This window comes from Abrus precatorius, unplaced genomic scaffold (assembly GCF_003935025.1).
Source record: "Abrus precatorius isolate BTA unplaced genomic scaffold, Abrus_2018 Scaffold6, whole genome shotgun sequence".
NCBI classification, from domain to species: domain Eukaryota; kingdom Viridiplantae; phylum Streptophyta; class Magnoliopsida; order Fabales; family Fabaceae; genus Abrus; species Abrus precatorius.
In genome coordinates this window covers 18039160-18063674 of record NW_020874406.1, presented here as the reverse complement: position 1 = coordinate 18063674, position 24515 = coordinate 18039160, and the positions used below count along the sequence as shown (strand labels likewise).

At 31.8% G+C, this 24515-nt stretch overlaps 3 protein-coding genes across 5 annotated transcripts; all 3 read right to left on the bottom strand.

Moving 5' to 3' along the window:
- Positions 1 to 2997: 2997 nt before the first annotated feature.
- On the bottom strand, positions 2998 to 4801 carry LOC113868794 (thaumatin-like protein 1). Its single transcript, XM_027504693.1, has 3 exons — positions 4367 to 4801; positions 3591 to 4251; positions 2998 to 3483 (listed from the first exon to the last, which is right to left on the bottom strand). The coding sequence occupies exons 1-3, from the start codon at positions 4437 to 4439 to the stop codon at positions 3261 to 3263; spliced, it is 957 nt and encodes a 318-aa protein (XP_027360494.1). The 5' UTR covers positions 4440 to 4801; the 3' UTR covers positions 2998 to 3260.
- Positions 4802 to 17029: 12228 nt separating this feature from the next.
- LOC113870024 (thaumatin-like protein 1) lies at positions 17030 to 22781 on the bottom strand. The gene is made up of 3 exons (XM_027506619.1): positions 18809 to 22781; positions 18016 to 18706; positions 17030 to 17654 (listed from the first exon to the last, which is right to left on the bottom strand). The coding sequence occupies exons 1-3, from the start codon at positions 18870 to 18872 to the stop codon at positions 17510 to 17512; spliced, it is 900 nt and encodes a 299-aa protein (XP_027362420.1). The 5' UTR covers positions 18873 to 22781; the 3' UTR covers positions 17030 to 17509.
- On the bottom strand, positions 21394 to 24420 carry LOC113870022 (ferredoxin--NADP reductase, leaf isozyme, chloroplastic-like). 3 transcript variants are annotated; one of them, XM_027506617.1, is made up of 9 exons: positions 24188 to 24420; positions 23859 to 24093; positions 23577 to 23710; positions 23241 to 23319; positions 22643 to 22734; positions 22464 to 22541; positions 22231 to 22293; positions 21877 to 22111; positions 21394 to 21791 (listed from the first exon to the last, which is right to left on the bottom strand). In XM_027506617.1, exons 1-9 carry the CDS (start codon positions 24290 to 24292, stop codon positions 21724 to 21726), a joined length of 1089 nt encoding a protein of 362 aa, XP_027362418.1. In that variant the 5' UTR covers positions 24293 to 24420; the 3' UTR covers positions 21394 to 21723. The 3 variants fall into 3 exon arrangements, with proteins under 3 accessions (XP_027362418.1, XP_027362417.1, XP_027362419.1); XM_027506616.1 differs by having other exon boundaries at positions 24182 to 24354; XM_027506618.1 differs by having other exon boundaries at positions 23859 to 24061; positions 24168 to 24292.
- Positions 24421 to 24515: the final 95 nt, after the last annotated feature.

Here is a 24515-nt window from a genome sequence, read left to right as displayed (position 1 = left end):
CATGACTTGGGATTCTTAGCCATTACGGAAGCAAATATCAACTTACATTTATTGCTTTGTTAAATTTTCTTGTAGATTTCTAAATAATATGATCTCCTGGTCAATTAATGGAGAGTCTGCAAGAAAGAGGGTGCTAAAGACAAGTTAATGCTAGCTTATCTATAACATAATAAGGCTTAGAAAAGTTGCCTGCCCAAACATGTAATGCAATGTAAAACAAATCCAATGTAAGGCAAACTTACCACTAGCCTATTTCAATTAGGGTTGAAAATGAAGTTTTCTTTATTACTACAAAAATAAATGGAAAATAGACAACCACATTTTATGGCAAACTGAATTCTAGTGCTAGAATGGTGTGCCGGAGATTCTGCTGTTGCCAATTGGTAGTTGAGCAGAGTAGTCATACAAGCCATAGCCTAAAAGAACTTATCCATGTCTCATTATTTAGAAAACTTATTGATAAATTAAAACTTAAATTGAAATCTTCTAGTTTTCTTCCTAATGCTACCCTACTTTTAGGCACGTAGCAAATATTTTTCTTTCTGATGGGTGGTTATGCACTCGTATATAGCTAATATTTTGTACACGTTCTACATCTTTTATGCATCCTTTCTAAATAACTACTAGCCAATTGCCTTTGGCGTGAAGAAACAATTGGGAAAAGGTTGAAATTGGAAAGAAAACAACCGTTGAGAAATGGAGTGAAGTCATCTTCTTATCATGCATGGGACCATAAGAGGATTTGTTTCTTTTCTTTGTGGTACTAGTCATGTGGGTTTTTATCCCAAAGGCCAAAAGACCCAATTTGGTGAAAGAATCACTAGCACTCGCAACCCTTCTGTGCGCAAAACTGGAAATGGAATCTCATAGCCACAGGGGGTGGCAATTTGGATCACCCTAGTTTTGGCGTCTCTGCTGTTTTATTTCATTTTCTCATAACAAGTGGTGTCTGAAATGTGCCTACAGAGATCATATAAAGTAAAAGCATTTTTCAACCATCTTGTGTATGTATCACCTTTAGAATGTGATAGCAGAAGCTCTGGATTTTTACAGCTTTTAGCATTCATATGCCCAATTACTTACATAAGGAAAGTGTTAACATCGTGTGTCTGATAATATTATATTATTTGTAAAACTTCAACACATAAATAATTTTTATTTATTAATCTAATTATTCAATTATCTTATATCATATTCATAACTATACATATCAAATTTTATGTAATATAAACATTTATATATGTGTAATTCAAAATTTGATATTTATTTATATTTAAAAAAATATTATACATTAAAATAAATTAATGAAATTAAATGTTCATCTATTTTATTTTTGTATAAAATTTTGTAAGATTGATTTACTTAATAAAAACCTTTCAATTAATGGTTGAATTAATTAATTGTGTATTCTATAAAAAGTTATTTTAAAAATGTTTAAGTTTAACATATGATATCAACTTAATATGTAATCTCAAGTTATTATTTTCAATGAAAATATATATATGATTTAGAGCAAAAATTAAAATACATAGACTCAATTCATACATTTAATGAGTATTGTCATTGATATTTTTATTATATTATACATTATTTAAAATAATAATCAATTAAACAAACAGCTTAATCATATTTCTTCCCCCTAATTTCCTGTCTCTCTCATTCCTTCTCCTAAAAAATAAATGGTTGAGTATGGTTTATAATTATCATTTCATTTCATTTGAATTGATTTTTCACTTTCTGCTTTTCGTCAAAATTGTATTGATTTCAGCCAATTAAATCCCAAAGTTGGAAGGACTATGGTTTATCCCATCCTTTTGATTCCCCACAAATATCTGCCAAATAAATATCTTCAATCTTCTATCTTTAACCCTTCAAGATTCCTATAATTGATCTTAACACTTACCTCCTTCCTTTTCTCGTCTTTTTCTCCTCATCAACAAACAAGTCATTTTATTATTTGAAAAAACAAAGGCATCATTTTATTAGCCAGTTCTTGTTTTAAAAATAATCATCATTTACGCTTTTAAGAAAATTAAAATTTATCAGATGCTTTTCGTTCTAAAAAATTGAATTATATGATTATAACGTTATCATATTTTTTTAATATTCTTTTATTTGACTAAATAAAATACAAAAATATGGTTAAGAATCTTTTTTATTGAGGACATTAGTTAAGAAATTAATAAATAATAATTTTTCATTAAAAATTATGTTGAAATAAAATATTTTTTTACTTTTAATTTTTAACCAATGCTCTTAAGATAATTGCGAGCATTTAAAAAATAATAATAATTACACATTTTCTAAAACCTAAAAGAAACTACAACCTCTCAAATAATATTTATTTTAAAAATATAATACATTTTATTTTGGTCAGTGTTAACAAATAACAAATGTGAAACTAATAATAGTTTCATTATTTAAAACTACTAAAAATTCATATCATTATTTGTGTTTTTTGACATTTTTTTACATATACGTGTTTCAAAAAAAATTGAAAGAAACATTTTTAGATATTTGTTACTAGCATTGCGATTTGATTATATTCTTATAATAATTTTTCTTATACTTGATAATATTAAAATTAAATAAAATATATATTTATTATCTTAAAAAATACAATAATCTTATTAAATAATTAAAATTATATATATTTGAAACTATTAGCAACTAAAATCCCTTGTTATTTCTATTACAATACTGATGTGGCAAAGATTATATTTTCAAATACTTAAATTTAATCTTAAGAATTAAAATTAAAAAAAATCGTGTATATATTTGCTATTTTTCATTTCTTAAAAAAATTAGAGGCTGTGAACGATTATTTCGTAAAAAGATCGCCCACAAGCTACCTCCATGGGGCATAAAGGGCCACATTTTTTGTTTTTCTATTTGGTCTATTGGGTTTTGGGTTGGTGTGATTAGTGATGAAAAGGTGATGGGCCCGAAAACCCACCAATGCTAATCTTCATCAATTTAAGAGACAACTTGGTTGCTACTCGTTCCCACTTGATAAAAGAGAATGTACATAATTATTCCCCTCCCTACCCTACCTTCCAATTCCAAAGGCTCCGAATTAAAGAATTCACCGTACCCAATACAAAAATCAGCAACAAATGATTGAAACGCTTGTATTCCACTTTGCACACACCAATTTAACTACCACTGTAGTACTCGTTTTTGACACTAAATCCATGTTACCATCGTGTTTCTCGATAAGGATGTGTAGTTGAGATGTCACAATGAAATAAACCCATAAACTAAGCCACCAAAAGACACACAATGAAAGTAACAGCCACCAAAATAGAACCCTTTGAACTCAAAAAAGCCCTTGTTCGTGTTGATGCCCCCGTTGCCGTAGCCATATCCGCTAACCACGAAGTAGAAGCTAATTCAGATTGCTCAACCGGTGAACCCGACCCAGTCCCTGTACCCGTACCCGGATTCGTTAACTTTGGAGTCGAATCCGTTGAAGACTTCAAACTACAAAATAATAAACAAACACAAATTCCAACATCTCAATCACTTATTATGAATTATTAACATTTGAGCAAATAAGAAATACAAAACATTAGTAAAAAATTGTTTACCTAGGAGAAGAAGGACAAAATGTAATCGTATAGTCAGCACCAGAACAAGTGAACGTGCTAGTGGCATCATCGTAAGCGTAGCTATACGATTTGGGACATGCGGATTTGAATATTTGTGAATACATAGAAGGCTTGCACGTGGAAGGGTTGCTAAACGCACCGTTGCAGCAATACTCGGGTTTCCCAAACGCGCCGCAAGCACTCTGACAGGCGTCGCCGCCGTCCACCCTCAGTTCCGACGGACACCGCCGGTTGAGATCCGCGCCGCAGCCCGTGGCGGCGCACGAGCCCGAACCGCCGCTGGCGACCACCATCATTGGTAAATTGTAGCCGTCGACGAGGCTCACATCGTAGTAGTCCATGGAACCCGTGCCGAGAGTGAACTCGGCGAGCGTGGCCGGCGGCGAGGCTCCGGCGCCGTTGCAGTTGATCTCGCCGGAGCCGCAGTCCGCGGTGGCGCATGTTCCGCGTCCAGAACCGTCGAATTGGCAACCGGTTCTTCCCCAGAATCTACCGGACCAACCGGTCGGAGCCTGGAAACTTCTGGAACCTCCCTTGGCGAGTTCAAAGCCGGAGCTTCCGAGGTCGGGTTTTCCTAAAATTCCGGGCCATACCGTGTAATCGCACTTGTTCACGAAAGTAAATGTTGCCCCTGAAACCCCTGCATTCAAAAACACGATTCAAATTGGTTATTCTTACGTATATGAATTATCTATCCAATTGTTTGAAACAACAAACACCCATTTTCTTAATTCCATAAAAGAATCCAAATTTACCTTTGAAAACGAGGAAGAGTACGAAGCACAAGAACGGTTGAGAAGAATGTCGGTGATGTGATAAGAGACCCATAATTTGTCAATTAGTCTTTGAGTTATGCAATTGAATAGAGAAAGAGAACCGTGATTGATAGTGTATAACTATGTAGATGATAACAAGTACTAAAGAATAGGTAGGACACTTGAAGCAGAATCTCTGCTTTATCAAGTGCGAGTATTGTGGTACATAAATATAATTACACTCTAAGCACTCTCTTTCTAAGAAGAAAAAGAGCGAAGAGAAGGGAAGGATTAGGCTTAGGAGTGAGTGGTGGGGGGAATCTGAACGGAAACACCTGCATCGCTATTTATAAAGAAGGCATAAACAAAAAGAGAACAGCCACACTTGCGTTTACTGTGGCTGAGTGAGCGAGAGACAGAGTGGGGGAGAAAAGGTTCAAGCCGAGTTTGGACTTTTTTTTTTTTTTTTTCTTTTGTTAGTTAGTGCAGTTAAAAAAATGTTCTGGTGTCGGTCGAAAAATCTGGTGCTGTAATAAGGTTTTTCCTGTTGCAACTGGATGATCTGTCAAACAATTATTCGCTCTCTTCATTGACATATGCATAGGTTTTACAGTCTGAAAATTGCACCTGCAACATTAATATAAATATATATAAATAAAATGTAATTAAAAAAAAGAATGATGAAAGATCATTACTGCACATCCTGCAATTATTTTCTCAATTGGAGAAAATCTAAACTCCAATATCAGTATGACAAAAATTAGTTTAAATTGTTTCTATTGGCATATATTAATGCATATAACGTTACTGTATTAGTATAATAATATTTTTTAATCACATGACTCATTTTGTCAAAGTCTGTAATAATTTTATTTAATTTTTGGCTTCAAAGGCAAGAAAATAAACACTGATTTTATGTATTTGTATTTTATGTCGTACCAGTTGGATCAATTACACAACTCACATATCGAGTTTGCGTCAAGTTTAATTATCTTTTCTGCACCTTTGCTACTTTTATTTCTCGATTCTTTATTATTATTATTATTATTATTACGTAGGCGATCTTATTTCTTTATACCTAAATTATATTTAAGGTGTATAAAAACATATTTTATAATAATATTTATAACCTTATACTTATTAAATAATAATTTAAAAATCCATGATGCATTTTAGCTTAAAAAAAGACACTAACAAAAGCTTTTATAACGAGCGAGTGTTTTAAAAAAAAAAAAAATGGAGTTCATAATTGCGAGTCTAATTGGAGGGCCCGAGGGTGTTAGCATATATGATTGTAATAGCAGCACGGAAAATGTTCCACGTGTTAACGCAAACCGCAAATGCACAAGCCCCCACCGCTTTCATCTTTTGCACCGTTTTTTAACACTTCTTTTTCAAATATATTTTTTATTATTAATTATAATTTACAAAAAATATAAAATATAAAATAAAATTAATAAAAAATATATTCAAATTATTTTTATTTTTTTAATAAATTTAATTATAAACTAAAATTATATATTACAAAATAAAAATGTGTTCTTACGCAACTTTTTTAAATGTTTTCTGGATTTTGGATTAGGATCATGTCCTGTGCCGGGACCTTTATGATAAAAGAAATGTTACAGATGGCAAGAAGATACAAGGTCTTTCTAAACCTAACGGAACAGTTAATTAAAAATTGAAATATGAAAAGTCAGTTAAAATTGTAATTGATAGGATTAAAAATATTTGAAAATTTTATTATTAAATTATTTGAAAATATAAAATGAAAAAATTGATTTAGAAAATTATTTTAAGATAAGTAAGGATAATAGAGTTTTAAAAATTAAAGTCATAAATGGAAAAATTATTTAAAAATAATAAAAATGAATAATTATTTTTAGCTAGTAATTAAAAATATTAATTAAAGTAATGTTAATAAATTACTTGATTCAATTAAATTAATTGCTATCGGCAACAAAAGAAAAAAACTTAACTAATAAAATAAAATTTAAAATTAATTAAAATATTTTTCAAACTAAAAAAATTAAAATACTTTTCTAAACACGTTCTTAGCTTACTCTTACGTAACTTAAGTAAAATAATTTTTAGGAGTACTTGGGACTCAGAAGAAAAAAAAACGCATACATAAATGTTAGCAGAGGTTTGATAAGACAAAAATGAACTATTAAGATAATAAATAGGTATAGTTAATCGTAATTTTAAGCACCCGCACCTTTATTTCTAACTTTTTTAATAAATAAAATTTTTAATTAAAATATGCTAATAAAATTTAGGAAGTTTGCTTTCCGAAATTATACCCAAAATATTAAATAATTTGTTGATATAAAAATATTTATATTAATAATATGTTAAAATTAAATTCTTATATGATATTCTTTTATATAAACTCGCGTATATTTTATTAGCATTATTTTTTAATTTTTTTTCTTTATTTTTTATACACTATTAATAAACAATTCTTGATATAAATTATATGATTTACATATTATGTACAACTTAATCACCTGATTATATTGAAAAACAATCAGTAGACATTCTGCAGAGTGTCTATAGATATAATAAAAATGTAAAAAGATTAAATAAGTATTGACATAATTGAAATGACTATGAATTAAATTATATTCTTTTGAAACATTTTGTTTTTGCGGATGACACATATATAAAAGTCAGAAGACATTATTGGGCCTTCAAATAAGTGTCTCTATATGATCCATTAAAGATGCTTACAATATTTATCTCTCCCATGTCTATATTATACCGATAACATTCTTTTATACATTAAATATTTATAGACATATATATTAATAATTATTTTATATTTAAATTGAATAAAATTAGTTATATTAAGTAACATCATATTAAATTTGATACACCATATATATAAGTTGATATATATATATATATATATATATATATATATATATATAGAGAGAGAGAGAGAGAGAGAGAGAGCTAGAAAAATATATAAAATAACTTTAAGTTTTCAATTTTTTTTGGTGGTGTACGATTTTTAAAAATGATTTTATTTTCCGTCCACGCAAAAATAACTGGGTAACCATGAGTCGAAGGTCGTGATGGTGATCCAGGTAGCACGGTGGATATAGTGTTTGCCACTATCATCTTGAACAGCCCTAATATTTTTTCACAAAATCATAATACTACGTATAAATGAAAAATTGGTTTAAATATATTTTTATATCTATATGTCTCTGCACATATTAGTTAAGAGACAATCAATAAGACGGAAATTTTTCGTATATCATAAGGACCAGTATTTAATAAAATAAAATTATAAAGAAGAAATCAAAATATGCTCAATCATAAAAATAAAAACATATTTCAATCGTGATATAAGTTACATCTAACCCACCAGTGATTTGGGCTTTCTTCAAGTTGCTAACTGAATTTTTAAAAGAAAAAAAAATTGATGCTTTAATATCTCAAGGAAGTGTTTATACCTTTAGAGAAATAAATTTAAAAATGTGAAAAAAAATACTAAATGTTATAAATAATATAATAAAAAAATAAGTAGAGAGGAACATAAAGTAAGTGACAAAAAAATATGTAAATTTTTCATTATGTTTAAAAGGATCATTTAGCCTATGTAAGATTTATTTTGGGTCCATTTATTTTAAATTAAAAACAAATTTGAGTGTAAACCGTTAAAAATATTTAAAAAAATGTATTAATTGGATGAAATTTTGAGGAAGAAAACTCAATTTTGAATAATTAAAAAACTAAAAATATTATACATGAGAATTAAAAATATAAATACATATTAAATTATAGGAAATAAAAGTTACATTTAACTTGTTTGGTGATTGTATCTTAAATAAGCTGGCACTTAAATTTGCTGTTGTTCATATTTGTTATCCTTATTATAGATTTGAGAGATCATATTATACTCTTTTTAAATTAACATTATTATTGTTTAACTATTTTAAAAATTAAAGAATATTTATGTTTTTTTTATAAAATAGACCACTAACTTTTATTATTTATTATACATATTTAATATAACATTAATGGTTATAATTATTCCATATCAATAACATGTTTTATTGCCATACTTTATTTGGAATATCGATCGTTAAACAAAAATACAGACTCGAATTCACGTTAAGACTGTTAAAATTTAATATCTAATCTTTTGAGCTTCAAATGTAGACGTGGATAGATGATTCCCTTCACAATGATTTTCTCCATTCATTAATACTTAAATAGGATAAGTGTTTTAATTTATTTGTATGTTTGTAACCGAGTTAAAATGTAATTCCTGTGGCATTTATTAATTTTTATTTAATAAGCAAAATCCTAAGTAATAACATATAGATATAATGAAAAAGCACTTAGTAAGATTGCCCCCGGCTAGATATTGAATTCCTCAATTCATATATCTACTTGACGTGTGACCTGATCTAAAATCTAAAGTCCCTTTCTGTCTGAAACATCATGCGTGGACAAGACAACAATGTCACATGGTTGATGCTTGAATCACGTCTAAATGTCCCAAAGTCAGTGCCAAACCTTTACTTCAGTATCGTATGTTTGGCTAAGAATTTTTTATGCATGGACCTTAAAACCGCTTTAGTGATGCTTATGCAGCCCTTCTTTATTGGTACGGATCCTTTTCCCGAATTCAGAATCTTCAAATCCTTCAATTCGTTTCCTCAGCGACTATTGGATATATGCCATGTGAAGCTTCGCTGGTGACAATGCCATGTTATGGGCTGGAAACTTCAAAGTTCAAGAGCAAGTTATCTGTGCATTCGATCGTTTCTATTTGTGTGTAGGCAAATGGATAATGGTAATGATCTATCCATGTAGCCGCCTATGATATGTTTTGCTATCAATTTTTATTATTCTCCAACCTAGTTCACTTTAGCTACAAGTGCTTATTAATCTATGGTTTGTGCATGCTTGTAAATGATTAAATTTTCAACGTCCAAAAGCAAACTTTGACCTTTTTATGGCTACTAACACCAAATTTTACCTGCAGTCGGCTTCATAAAGTGGTCAATAAACACGTGAAAGTCAGTGGGTTGATGTGTGCAAAACGACAGAACTAACGTGGTTAAATTGAGAGATGCGTGGATGATGATTGCGACGGGAGTAACCTAACACTATTAGATAATGAAACCATGACCTATTTATAGGTGGTTTGTGACTATAATACATCACCAACATTGTTAAAGTATTTAACTGTAGTCAAACTTCAACAGCTAAAGCAGTATTGTCCGAGTCAACATGTTTTGTTTTTTCTTTTCCTTGTGGTTTGCAATTAATTAGGTCTATGCTGGAAGCTTATATATTTAGTTGTTTTAATTCATCTCTTAATTAGTTGCCTTATAATGTGGTCCCCGCGCGTTGGGTTGAAAGTCTCATCTGAAAAGAAGTGGAATATATATGACGTGTGAAGGAATAAAAACTTAAGGATTCAAAGGTGATATTTTCATATCCTATTAACGGGTTTGAGAAAGTAATAAGTTATAAAGATAAACTAAAAAGTAAAAGGTACAATAAATAATATGATAAAAAAGAGAGAAAATTTGAATGAAAATGCGATAAAAAAAATTGGGTGTAAAAATGTTATTATTATTTAAAATTTTATTTTTCACTGTCAATGCATGCTTTATTTTCAAAGCTGATAAGTAAATTACATTATCCAATAACAATTACATAGGCAACCGTTTTAAAGCATATAAAGAAATTAAATAATAAAAAATTCAGATGTATAGCTAGCGAGCTAGTTTCCTATGGTTGAATATTTATTTTGCAACTCTTATCAACCTTGGTTCTTTAATTCGTTTGCATGCGGTGTAAAGTATGGATAAGATTTCTCTCTTCTTTTTCAACTTTTTCCTTTTCATACACCCTTTCATTCTATGATAAAGATTTGATTCAGCAGCAGATCAGCAAGTATGATGGGAAAAGTGATTTGTGTATAATAATAATAAAACATAACAACATTTGAGATGGTTTTGCTTTATTTGACTTCGTGATCTCATGTTAATTAATGATTCAATTAATTGCTCCATTGGAAAAAATAGTCACTACTAAAAAGTCTATTTATATAGATAGATTTACAGACGTATTTTTAAGAGTATTACAGATGATTTTTTCTATTACAGACAGATATAAACTGTCTGTAATATCCTCGTCAGTAAATAATTACAGACAAATTTTCAAATCCGTCTGTAAGTTACAGACGGTAAAATTCGTCTGTAAATTACAGACAGGAAAATCCGTCTGTAATTCACAGACGGAAAAATCCGTCTGTAATCCGTTGGTGATATATTTTATTATAATTAATATTTTTTTATTTGTATAGATAGTTATTTCCTGCTGTTCTTGATTATCACAATTTATAAACAAAATAGAAACTATAGATTCGGCATCTAAACATTCCAAAATGATTTATAAAATATAAAATTTAAATGTTGTTACAAAGGAAGAAAAAAAAGCATCTAAATAAATACATTTAAAAATAAAATACAAGTCTTCATAGGAATAATCTATATGGTCAGAATCCGAAGGAGCATTATCATCAGTAGAAGAGGAGTCAGTAGAGGAATGATGGATGGAGGTGAAAACCGGTAGTGCTGGAGCTGGTGGAGGAGGAGGAAGAGGTGTGGAGCTGCTTGCTCTCATGAGCTCAAAATAAGCATGCATCTGCTGCATTTGCATATGCTGCTGCGTCATCTGCTGCTGGACCTCCCTTTGCATTCTCGACGCCACCTTCTTCTCTATCTTTTTCTCCATTTTCTTTGCCCACTTCTTCTTCCATGCACTTTCTTTGCTCTTCCACATCTCCTCATTCTGTTTAGAGATAAATACTATAATTTGTTTAAAATATGAATAATATTGGTGATAACTCAAATTAAATAATCATGGCAACCTATCATACATCCACTGACGATTTTTGAGAAACATCTTCCTCAAGAACTATATAAACCTAATACAAATATACAATGTGGTATCAACCTTCTAAAATACATTACAGAAAATTTTAATATAAATTTTGGCCGAATCTCCCTTAATACATGTTAATTTCCTTACATTTGTTTACTATTTTTTTACAAAAATGAAAATTTCACCTAAAATCAACTAATAAATTATATAACAATAAATTATTCGATACATCAAACACAAACACATCACAATCCTAAACTATTCTAGAGCACATCCCCTTGTAACTCCACAACATGCATATTCTACAAACTTCACAAACACAAATAATCCCACAGCACACAATAATCAGGTTCGGAGAAGGACCTCTACGCCCTTCTCCCCAGTCATACAATCTCCAATCCTACAACTCTATCTTAGAAATTTTAAGTCTCTAAAAAACATAAAAAATTAAAAAACTAAACCGATTAAAAGTTAGAGTATCGTACCAGGAATACAATGATGCAAAAAAACTTTCAAATGGTTGCTCCAACAACTCCCAATGGCCAAAACACTGAGCTCTTAGAGAGAGAGAGGGGGGAGCGAGAGAGAGAGGGTTCTGATAATGGGGGAGGAGAAGAGGAGACGCGGTTTTAATGGGTTTCAGTCATTACAGACGGGAAAATCCGTCTGTAATGAGTTTAATGAAACGGTGCGTTTCAGGAAGCACATTACAGACGGATTTTTCTGTCTATAAATGCGTCAATCCCTTTTACAGACGAAAAAATCCGTCTGTAATGTGGCACCTGAAAGGTCGGCTAAAACCGCCATATTTACAGACGGTAAAATCCGTCTGTAATTTCTCGCCATAATATTTCATTCTATTTTCAAATTATAGACAGAAAAATCCGTTTGTAATTGCTGTCTATAACGTTTGGCGCCAAAAGGCGGGATAAATACAGACGGATTTTACAGACGGGATAAAATCCGTCTGTATTACAGACAGATTTTTTAGAAAAAAAAAAATTAATTCACAAATCCGTCTGTAATACAGATGGATTTTACTTTATAGTAGTGAGTAATTTGTTTTTAAGCATATTTAATTATGAGAAAGAGAACTGATAATGAGGGTGGAGTCATGGAGACGATAGCAAGAGGAATAATGGAAGGAGTATATGAACATAAAAGAATGTATGTCACAAAATATTTTAAAAAATAGAGCGTTAAAAAACAATCTCAATAAACAAGATAAAAAGCAGAGCCAACGAAGGAAATAAAAGATGAAAAGCAAATGATGTGGCAAAAGTAGCATCGATCGAATGGCTTTTGCAATTTTGGAAAAACGTGCATGACATCACCGAATCTTTAAAGTGCCTTTTTTGTGTCATTTTTTATTTTTTTATTTTATATAAAATTTTAGTTTTGATCCTTTTATTTTATAAAGCAGGTGTATTTTTATTTAAAGTTTAATTCCGTTCCTTCTATTGAAATATCGGTCTATATATTTTATTCATTTCAATGTTAGTTTTTGTTAGTTTCTATTAGAATATTAGTTTTATTTTGTCTAAATTATTCATTCTTAATGCTTTCATGTATAAAAAACCAGTTCCTAGACATTGTATATAAAATCAATAAATAATTATTTCAACATTTAATATTTAATCAAAAAAACAATCATAACAAAAAATATTTTTTTATTGGTATTTAAATATCATACAACAATTAATTAATCTAGATCAAGTAAGACTATTTTAAGCGCTAAAAATGCTTTTTCAAAAACTCAATAACAACCAAAACGTAAATGAATGTCAATTGTATAAATCAAAATTTTATTTATTTATTTTTCCTGCAAGTCACACAAAATCCAACACTCAGATTTCTACAAGTACTTTTGAGTTATTTTAATTTAACATAAAATGATCTGGAAGCGAAATATGTTTGAATTAAACCAATACCATTTTAGCACATAAAATTATTCATAAGGAAAATATTTTCTTTCATTTTAATATGCCAAACAAATTGACATACATGATGGGAAAGTCAAGGTTGCCACAAGAATGAAACCTTCTTAAAAAAATATTAATGAAATCTATATGTGAATTCCACTGATATTACATAATCCAATCGAGTGCATGCATTCTAAACTTTAAAGGGTTGTAAACAGTAATTCCGTTTATAGGCATAATCCGGCGATAAAGCAATGAACCAGAAAAGTTTACCATCATTAGGTGAAAAAAGAAGAAGCTGAGTTCAGATTAGCATTGTCGAAGCTTTTGACTTGGGTACGTTCGTTTAATCTCAGCTTCGTGCATGGCTGGAACATATCGTGATAAGATAAAGATTGTGACATTATGGCTGTGAGAAACGTCAGAGACTGATAGCAAGTAGTACATGAATATGGATTTATATATTATTATTCTTCGTGAGTTGGTAAAACACTAAAATATGAGAGAAAAAAGGCATAGCTTATTTGGCAGTGACATGGGCACTTTAACGTACAGCAATAAGCTTTTGGTATATAGTAGTTTTCTTGAAAAATTAAATGCCTAGGAGAACAAGTTATGGATGATCCTGTGTTGTTGGAATTAGAACAGAACATTGTTGTCAACTACTTGGATAAAATTGAGGATGATGTGGGGCTAATCCATTCACCCTTTAGCAAAAGTTGTGGGCTACCAAAACTTGCTTCGGCGACCAAGTTGATGTGGCAAATCCCTGCACCTTTTCATTGAGCCCATTAATTCACATGCTAAAAGCCCATCAATGGAAATCTTAGGAGCTTTTGGAAAGTTGATGATCTGCCTATTATACCTAATGATCTTATCCATTTATAAACACTGTCAAATTTTGATTAAACCTCTTGAAACTGCATATGTACTGTCAAACGTGGAAAGTGTTTGTTTGACAAGGTGTAGTTTAAATCACCAAACAAATACAAAGACAGAACAAGACTTTCCACAATGTCAGCAAAAACGAACCTAGCTATGAAAATTAAGGCGCATTAGATGCTAAATTTTCTTATGGCTAGATTTAGTTATCCTAAATTAAAGTGTCGCTGTATCACGATTCTGTAATACCGTTTCATTGAATTGCTATTATACTATAAATAGTAGGTAAATTAATGTGTGAAGTGTTATGCAGTGGCCAACCCTTTTTCATACTATGCCATAATCTTCTTATTTTAACTAAAACGAGTATTTTAAAAGAATTTACTTAGAAATTTATTTATTTTTTTGGATTTTAGTTATTATTTTTAAAAAATAGCACTTCTAATTCCTGATATAATTTTTTTTCTAATTATATGACAATCTCTTAATTAATCTAAAAAAATTGTATTTTTGCCTTATGTGTACTTGATTTCAAGCTAAAAAATTTAAAGTTTTGGAAGTGTTTTTCTTTAAGTAAATATACCTAAAAGAAGTAGATTTTATAAAAGATAATTTTATTCAAATAAAAAATATTTATAATATCGAAGATGTTGTTTTTAAGTAAGATTTTTTTATACATTGTTTCAAACTTAAAATGATTTTAAAAAGAATAAACATATACTACTTGAAGAACTTATAACGATGATACTTTAGCTGCTGATAATAAGTGCAATAAAATTACTGAGTAAAAGTATTTAATACATCAATAATATTTACATTTAATTTTAAAATAAATAACATTTGTATCCTTACAATATAAACATTTTTATTAATTAAATATGTTAAGAAATATGAAACAATTAAAATATTCTCGAATCCCAAATATGAAGACATTAAGAACGTACAACATTTTTATTCACACTTAAAAATAATATTTTAATCATCCTCGTGTGATATCTCCCAACAAATTAAAGCCTCGACATGTTTTCAAAGAAACAGGAGAGATAGGATAACAAGATATCGTAGGTTCTTAAAAGGACAGTATTTGAACAGAAGGACGCAAAATGGAGACGTAGATGCTGACAATGAAGGAACGCTTTCTTGTAAGAGGCCAGCAAAGGTCCACTGGTCGCCATTCTCATCATTCATATACAAATCCCTTTCTTTTTTTACAGCAAATAATCATATACAACTTTGAATTCATAGGAAACGCGCAAATTGGGGGAAGGAATATCTTATCTCCTCAATTATACACCTATCCATTGAAATTCATTATTGGATTCTATTATTCTTTTCTTTATGCCAAATTAATTACTTCAATTAAATCTAATCCGTGTATTACGATAAAAGCATAATCACAATTGTTATAGTTTTGGAATATCAATTCACATATGCCCAAGAAATTTTTAAGTTATGGATCACAATTGTTTAAATTAAATTAATTATTTTCAAAGTTTTTTTAACCTATAGTTTTAGAATATCATTTCACACAAGCCCAATAAATATAACATAACTCTAATTAAACGTGTATGATAACATTTTTGCCATGTTTAATTCATTTCCTACTTCCAAACAGAAGAGAATTGGCTGCATATATCTGTTTGTCGTAAAATCCACCAATTAGTGCATAAGATTGATGGAATATAGAATTGAATGGTTTAGAAGCGATTAATTGTAATTGACTTTTTCTTAGCGCACAAAAGTGCTTGGTACTAGCTTAACTTTTAATCAGCGTAAAAGCTTGAAAGTGCATTTTATCATGATAACAATCCAACTTTCTGGAAAATTGCATACTTACATAATGAAGTTAATCAACCCATACACAAGATAATTACTTTTTCTTTTTCACTTTGCAAGTTGCATTTGGAAATTTGTGACCAGAAGGTAATAAAATAATAAACAAACATGGCAGCTGATGCAAGAAAGTTCAGTAGATGAGTGTAACGGGGAGGAGGAATCGCAAAAGTAAACTATAGACATGTACCCCGAGGTTCAATTGCGTACAAGCTTTTAACGACTCTGGAACCTTATTAGCAAATTGCAAACCTTACATAAATATAATAGCCTAAAAGCCTGGTGACATGTTTCTTTCTTTCTCTTTCTTAATTCCCCTTGATAACAAAGAGATAATTTATGTTATAATTCAATGTTTTAGTAATTTGACCGAAATTGAATTGTGCTCAATTCAATAATTCTTAAATATATTATTAATATAATATATTATAAGTAATAAATTAACATAAAATTATAAAATGAAATGACCACTGTCCAATTGCAAACATAGCTATCGAAGAGATTTTCAACCTTGACGAAAAGAAAATCTCATTCAATAAAAACGAAATCGTATCCAAGAAAAAATGTCCTGGCGTAGAGACCAAAAGACGGGATAAAAACCGTCCTTGAGCCACTTGTTAATGTTATAAAAATTACGTTCGAACGAACATTACATCAAGAACGTCATGTGTCAGTGTGTCACTCCTTGTCATTTGCATTATTTTTTCCTTATCAATCATGTAATTGTGAAGTAATAATTTTTGTACATTATTTGTATACTATTTTCTTTTTAAATAGTAAAACTAAAAATATCTTATTTTAATTCACAGTTTCTTCATTTTAAATAAACAAACTTTATCATAGAAAATACTTTGTTTTTTTATTTTAGTTTTAAATATAAAAATCTCACTATATTATATATGAACAAATCATATAACCATTAAACAATTTTTTTTAAAAAAAAGAGAAGCAGAACTCAACTGGCAGTTAACTGAAGCCGAACGAAAATAAATAAATATTTGAAAATATATAGTCTACATCTGAAATGAAATAACAATTGAAAAAGGAGGTCAAACGCAGACGCATGGAGTTGGTACCATAAGGATGCAGTTGCAAAAAACAACATATCGAGCGAATAAAAATTGAACTTGTTATTCACTTGAGTAATGTTGATGTTAATATTTACAACTGGGGCAAATTGACGATGATATTAATAAAAAATATAATAATATTATTATTCCCAAAATGCCCTCTTGTCTTTGTCTCTTGAGATAGAGGACAACACTGAATGGCGTAAGGCTTGTAAGTTGTAAGGTGGAAGCTAACAAGTGGTAGCGGTGTAATTTTGTCCGTGCATCTCTAATAGTAAGTGGCGGATGCAGACACGAGACATCATCCCCAAATAATTCAAGTTGAGAAGTGCCCATCTTTGCAGAGCTGCTAATTCAATTTTGCTCAACATCAACTTGCCAACCTGATTCCACGTGATGCAAGTTGAGCCATTCGCATCGTCATTCACTCTATATTACATACTCATATTAGAAAGATATATAGTCACAGTCCACACCAAATTCACCACCCATGTACCACATTGGCGTTTCAGGGACACCTAATTCAGTTGCCGTAAACTCCAAAACGACACCAGAATAGAAACAACGGCCACCGCCATAACGTTGTTAGCTTTCATGTCCACGTTACTAACTCCAGAAGTCTCCACCGCCATTGGGTATTTCCCGTTCCCCGACTTAATCGAACTGCGTTCAAATTCAATAACCCCAAATCAGAAAATTGCAAAATATCTAGCTACCCTACAAGATATTATACACGGGATGTGTTGTTCATGCTCTGGACGGTGCAATCAAATCAAAACACGCCATTTCAAAATTTAAAAAAAAAAAAAAACGTGACAACCATGTATGTGAATATCATGATACCGCACCCATAACTGGTCCTAATTGACACACATTTCCTTATTCTAAAAAAATCATATGATAGTTCAACAACAATATTCCCGTGTCCTAAAACACGTTTTATTAATTTAATAAATATTTTTGGAAAATTAAAATAAATTCAAATATTGAAAAAGTGGGGAATAAAATAAATAAAATTAATTACCTGGGGGATGGTGAGGGACAGAAAGTGATGGTGTAATCAGCAGAGGCACAGGTGAAGGTGCTGGAGCCATCGTCATAAGCGTAGCTGTAAGCGCGTGGGCACGCGCTCTTGAAGAACTGCGAGTAGGAACTTGGTTTGCATGTGTCAGGCGTCGCGTAAGCGCCACTGCAGCAATACTGCGGATCCCCGAAAGCTTCGCACGCGCTTTTGCATGCCACGCCGTCGCCGCCACCCATCACCTTGAGCTCCGTCGGGCATGCCGCGTTCAAGTCCACCACGCAACCCGTCGTTGTGCAGTTCCCGGCGCCGGTTCCGCCCTGAGGCTCTACAATCATGGGGAGGTTGTATCCGTCGACGAGGCTCACGTCAAAGAAATCCATCCCGCCGGCGCCGTTAAGGGTGAATTCAGCAAGTGTGGCCGGCGGAGCCGCGTTTCCGCCGGCGCATTCTACGGTGGAGGAACCACAGTCGCCGGTGACACAGGAGAAATTTCCGGTGGCGTCTTGGGAGCAGTGGGTCCTCCCCCAGAGTCGGCCGGACCAAGCGGGTGGCATTTGGATGACGTTGGACTCGCCGGGTTGAAGGACGAAGCCGGTGGTGGAGAGCGGCGAGGTCCCGGCGCCGGATAAAATGCCGGGCCAAACTGTGTAGCTGCACTTGTTAACAATTGTGAATGTCGTTGAATACGAACCTGTTCAATGTTAAAAACAACATATGACGGTTAATAAGAAGTGATGTTAACATTGTATTCACAAAAATAAAAATGATATGTTAGTATGGTGATGGTGGTCACCTGCTAGGAATTGGAACAAATATAACGTGACCAAAATGGTGGGAAATTGAGTTGAAGAAGCCATGGTTGAAAATTGGGAAATGAATAAGGAAAAAAATGGAAATGAGAATTGGAATAATTTGGTTCCCCTTGTTGGATGGTATTTGAAAAAAGTGTAAGATGCGGGTTGAGAGGGAAGTGACTATATATAGAGAGATTTTATTTTATTTTATTTTAAAAAAGAAGAATAAATATAGAGAATTTTAAGGCGGGCCCATGTGCAATTGGGATCACAGCCCATAGAACAGAGAGTGCGGGTGAGGGCCCATCTGATGACTTGAGCAGTGCACATGCATGCATAAACCATCAAGAGATATAAAGAAATATAATATAAATGATTACATAATTTGATGATAGGAATATGATTTCTGAACCGTGAATGTGGAGGTCGGCAGAGTGTCTGATGATTTGTTAATGAAGAATCTGCATAGGCCCTAGATTGAAGGAACTTAAATATAAAATGACAAAAATAATGGTGGTGGAGATGCAGGGTTTTTGAAGGAATCAAGAACAGTGGTGACAGGACCCCAGCCATGGAAGCAAGCTTTGAATTGGAGCTGAGAAAGGACGGCTACGAATTTACATACAGGGAATTATATAAATAATGAGGAAAGGACCTTAGATACTCGTGCACTTCAAGCCACTGTCCTTTTAAGTTACGTACGATATTAGGAACTGAGGTTGTTTCAGGTCAAGCGATATCAGTATAAGACATGGACGGTCAAATATATCGCACAAGTACTAATTCCCATGTGATTTTTGTTCCTCTTTGTGACTCTTCCTGCTTCACACTGACCATCCACCATATGATCCATCACATGCCCTCTCCCCTCATTTTTAATAATTTATTCTTTCTCTATTGGTACAGAATAATTGATTCCTTGTTTCTTGTGACACCATAGTTATTGGTTAAAAAGCTTAGATTATAATTTTATGGAGAATACTGTTTGCAATCTAAAGGCGACACTTTTACCAATAAATATTTAAAAACCAAAAATCAATCTAGTTTAACATCTAAGCATCATTTTGGAATAAGTGATACTATAGACAAAGTGTCTTCTTTTTTTGTCATTCAGCCTTGTCTATCTGCATTGGAGTTACATGAGAAAGTGGCCCAAAAGAGAAAGAACGGGTCGACAGAAGCAGCACTATAGTCCAGCCCACACTGCCAAATAGCCAGAAACTCATCATTGGAGCGTGGGATTAAGTTCGATCAAGACCCCGGTTCATTTAAAACGATACAGGGTACGCTAGGTGCAGTAAAGGCCAAAAACAAGTATAAATAAAGCTCGTTTGCAAAATCCTGAAAGATGAAATGCTTCTGATGTGTTATTGTATATTTATTGTGTAATGTTGTAATGCTCTTGATATATTTGACAAAAAGAAGAAGAAAAATCATTTAATTGTTGAATAATCGCAAACTTGTACGACGCCAAAAACAATTTAATTTGGGGTTGTTTTCAAATTTGTGTCCCAACCAAAGCCAAAAAGAAGACGATGAATCACGCATTCGTGTTGAGACCCAATTTTTTTTAAAAAATAACATTTTAGGTTACCAGAGATGCAAGAAACCAAGTTGATTTTTATGTGCATACAAATGTGGGGGCAACAATCATGAATTAAAGTCGTTATTTCACAGTTCAATGTCCTGTGGATTGACGAAAGGTCAAAACTTTGAACAGAACAATATTACGGCCCTTGCAGTATCTTGGGGGTGTGGGAAAGTGAGGAATTATCTGAAGAGACGCAATATCTGAGTATTGGTCAGATAGATAACATAAAAAATAAAAATAAAGTCTTCTATTTGATTATTTTGATAATTTGCTTCACTTCATACACAAAATGCCGCAAAAGTTGACAAGAATTCAATCTACTTACACATTTCTAGTAGTATAATTTTTATCATTTAACTATAATCAATCTCGGTTCGTTTTTAGTATACTTGTATTCTGAATTTATCATATGAGATATGTATTTCATAGCCATGAGCTAGGATGTTCTTCCATTTGGAATTGTGAGGGATCGGAGGCAAGAAGACTACAGTAAGCTCGTCATTGAATCTTGTTCACACAAAGCTGCATCCTTAATGAAGAAGCAACCATCATCTGATCATTTATTATAAGTAATTCAATAATATATTATTAAAAAAATATATCCAATATGAATCACCTTCTTACTTATCTTCAAACATTTATAATCTTACATGAATTGAGTAATGACTGTAATTGATAAGTGAGTGGACATATTAAGAAATTAAACTCATGACATGGCATTGCTATTAGTTATATCCTATTAACTATTAACATCGCATAACAAAATTAAATCGTTTCACATACCCGTGATTTATTTGACCTGACCATTTGATATAACATAATTAATTATTTTTTTAAGGATGGAAACTATATTTAAGATTGTATTTTAATAAGTAAAATTAAGTCTTCATCCATTTTTTTTGGATTCAAAATTTATATGTATTTTTTATTGAAATAATTGCTAACGTATGACAAATTATGGGAAAAAAAAGTAATCTGAATGATGAATTTGCTGGAATGCAGAGAGATTTTGTAATATAAGTTTAAGGTTTCAAAGAGGGAAAATTTTGATTCTGGTTTTTCTTAAGTGAAGTCTCATACAGTCATACTCTGTTTATTGATGTTGAGAGTAGAAAACTAAGATATTATATGAAGGTTTCATTCTCATTAAATGAAATTATTAAGGGCCAAAATTCCACATTGAAGCTTGTTCTTCCATCTATATTGCATGATCCTCAAATTTATTTCCTGTACGGCTGTTGCAGTGAAACTTGTTCATAAGCAAATAGATATTCTTCTGCACAAGGTGAGACTTCGTTATGTGTATTAGTGAACAGAAATTAATTAGTAGACTTCGACATTCCATTGTTCTGCTTTCTTCAATTGTCTCTTGTACTCACCCCAATCAATACCTACAGTGCATAACGAAACACAGCATGATGAATAAAATAAAGTTACTCTTATTCTCTGCTGTAACCAAAGGAAAATGTTTCTTACCGTCTTTTGCAGCCAACGACACCATTATGTCATCGATACCCTTTTCCATCCCTTTCAGTCCACACATATAAACATAAGTATTATCTTTCTTTAGCAATTCCCATAGCTCTTCTGCATATTGAGCCATTCGGGTTTGGATGTACATTTTCTCTCCTTTTTCGTTTGTTTGCTCTCTACTCACAGCAAAGTCAAGCCTGAAGTTGTTAGGTGCTTTCTCCTTCATCTTTTCAAATTCCTGTTCCACATCGTTTGAGTTGTATCATCATGTGTCCCAGAAAGATTTATCAGCCTTCTCATTGTAGACACCATACATTAGATGTTCCTCAGTAAAAACAAAAGTTTAATTCATCTTACCTCTTTATAAAGTAATGAGCTGCTTGTTGGGACACCCAAGAAGAGCCATGCCAAACCATTGAACTACACATATCATATATGCCAAAATTCAGTTAAATAATCAAATTTGGTCACGTACATGTACATTTAACATTTCTGATAATACTTCAGTTCTTATGTTATTTTGCCTATTGTTATGTATAACTACAACTATTAATACTTGACTCTTGGTAAGTTTTGGCGATTATGCTTACCTTGTAATCATCGTGCTTCTCGAAAAACATTTTCCATAAAAAGGAGCGAAATGGGGCAATTCCAGTACCAGTTGCCAACTGTGGGGAAAATTTTAACGATCAAAGCAAAAATTATGACCACATAAAGGTCTCAGAATATATTTTTTCAGTTAAGATGAAGACACGATTAGGTAATATACCATGATGACGGTGGCATTAGGATCTTTTGGCATAAGCATTTCTTTACCAACAGGTCCAGTAATCTTTACTTCCGATCCTGGCTTCAAGTCGCCTGAATAGAGAGGGATAGAGTAATTGGTACTAATAATGGATATCGTTTGAACTCCAAAAAAAAAAAAAAGACAAACCCAAAACACATTTTCTTGATAGTTGGTTTTTTCATTTAATAAAACAATTCAACTTTCTGTATTATATATTAATAAAACTTTAAACAACGCACAACAAAAATGTCGCAGAAGTTTTTATATTATATTATAGGGTGATACTTTAGGAGTACGTATTGTCAAATTTCTTCGGATAATATAAAAATTAGCCGAGACTAGCTTTTAACATATAATACACTTTGATACAAATAAATGCCAACTTTAAAATGATATGTTTATTTAATTTGTCCAATTACCAAGAAAATATCACATAGTAAAAGTTAAATTTATTAAACTCCTATTTTATAAAAAAAATTTAATAAAATCATCTAAGACTAGCTTTCAAAATAAATAGATGTACATTCTAAATTTATAATAGATATACCATATAAAAATTAAAACCATTCATCCTTACACAAGAAATTTGAGCAGACTCCCTTGACAAGTTCTCCGTTTTCATTTGTGTACACAAGACGTTTCACGCATAGAGAAACCTATAAGAAGGCATTATGTCAGATGGCAATTAAGTTGCAAGTCCTAGGTAAATTAGATATAAATTGAACAAGTTTACATGTGGATTCTAATCTCAAATTCATTTGGATGGAAAAGAATTTGAAACGGGGTTCAACATCAACTACAAATGGCACAGCCTCAATAAAAACACTATGAAAGTTCAATATTTAATCCCAATTGCCATCATCAATGATAAAAGATATATCATGATCAATTAGTTCTTCAAATTAAGACTCACTGTTTTGGAGTCTCCAAAATCACCAACGGCACTGCTAGCAATTGAATACAATCTTAGCTTGTGAGGCTTGCCATTCTTGTCCACCCCATCTGGAATCACCCCAATTGATTGCCCTTCTTTGTAAGGAAGCTCTCCTGAAATAATATAAATAGATTTTATTACTATTATTATTATTATTATTATTATTAATTAAATAAAAACAATGAACTTTTAACACAACCCATGCATTGAGTAGTGAACGAAAAAGTAAAATTGAGGGAAATTAAACGCATGAGCACACACCCTCAGTGCTGAAGACCATGTGCCAAGTTTCTCCAGGTGCATCATCCCCAGTGATCTTAGTGTTTAGAAGACATCTACCAATGTATGGGTTCTTGGGTTTGAACTTGTTCACGATCACACCTTCCTCTTGTTTCTTCGATTCCTTTTCAACCTTAGTAGGTGCCTCTGTTGTCACTTGGGCTCTGATCCAAACTCCTTTTCCACTAATAAAAACATCTTTGTATTGCAATGAAGCCTGAGAAAGAAACAACCCAGATCATACTCCATCAAACAATTACATTGCATTGCTAAAATTGCAATCTTAATTGCTTCAATTTCAATACATGTACCCTCTTGAAGACAATTCTATGAGGGGTGGTGATAGAGATCTTGCTTGGAAGAGGGGTGGAATTGGAGGATGGAAAGGAGACTGCAGCAGTTATAGCAGCAGCCATGTTTGTAAAAACTAAGGGAGAAAGAGCAGAATGAAGTGATCAAATTGTATGCAGTGAAGTATGAAATGAAAGAGGGTAGGAACGTAGAATAGCTTTTTTTGGTCGAACACAAGATTTTTAGGTTGGGTGGATGAGATTTGTTAAGCCAATTCAGTTTTACATGTGAGGATAAGTTTATTTGTAATGTATCACACCCAACCCTGTAATGACCCTTCTAGCCTTG

Coding starts and splice junctions, on each gene's coding strand:
- LOC113868794 (XM_027504693.1), bottom strand. CDS start 4,439: ATGGGTCTCTTATCACATCACCGACATTCTTCTCAACCGTTCTTGTGC. Junction 4,252..4,366: donor ACTCTTCCTCGTTTTCAAAG/GTAAATTTGGAT, acceptor TTTTGAATGCAG/GGGTTTCAGGGGCAACATTT. Junction 3,484..3,590: donor TTTTGTCCTTCTTCTCCTAG/GTAAACAATTTT, acceptor ATTATTTTGTAG/TTTGAAGTCTTCAACGGATT.
- LOC113870024 (XM_027506619.1), bottom strand. CDS start 18,872: ATGGCTTCTTCAACTCAATTTCCCACCATTTTGGTCACGTTATATTTG. Junction 18,707..18,808: donor TTTGTTCCAATTCCTAGCAG/GTGACCACCATC, acceptor AACATTGAACAG/GTTCGTATTCAACGACATTC. Junction 17,655..18,015: donor TGTCCCTCACCATCCCCCAG/GTAATTAATTTT, acceptor ATTTGAACGCAG/TTCGATTAAGTCGGGGAACG.
- LOC113870022 (XM_027506616.1), bottom strand. CDS start 24,292: ATGGCTGCTGCTATAACTGCTGCAGTCTCCTTTCCATCCTCCAATTCC. Junction 24,094..24,181: donor TTGTCTTCAAGAGGGTACAT/GTATTGAAATTG, acceptor TTTCTTTCTCAG/GCTTCATTGCAATACAAAGA. Junction 22,542..22,642: donor CTAATGCCACCGTCATCATG/GTATATTACCTA, acceptor TTTTCCCCACAG/TTGGCAACTGGTACTGGAAT.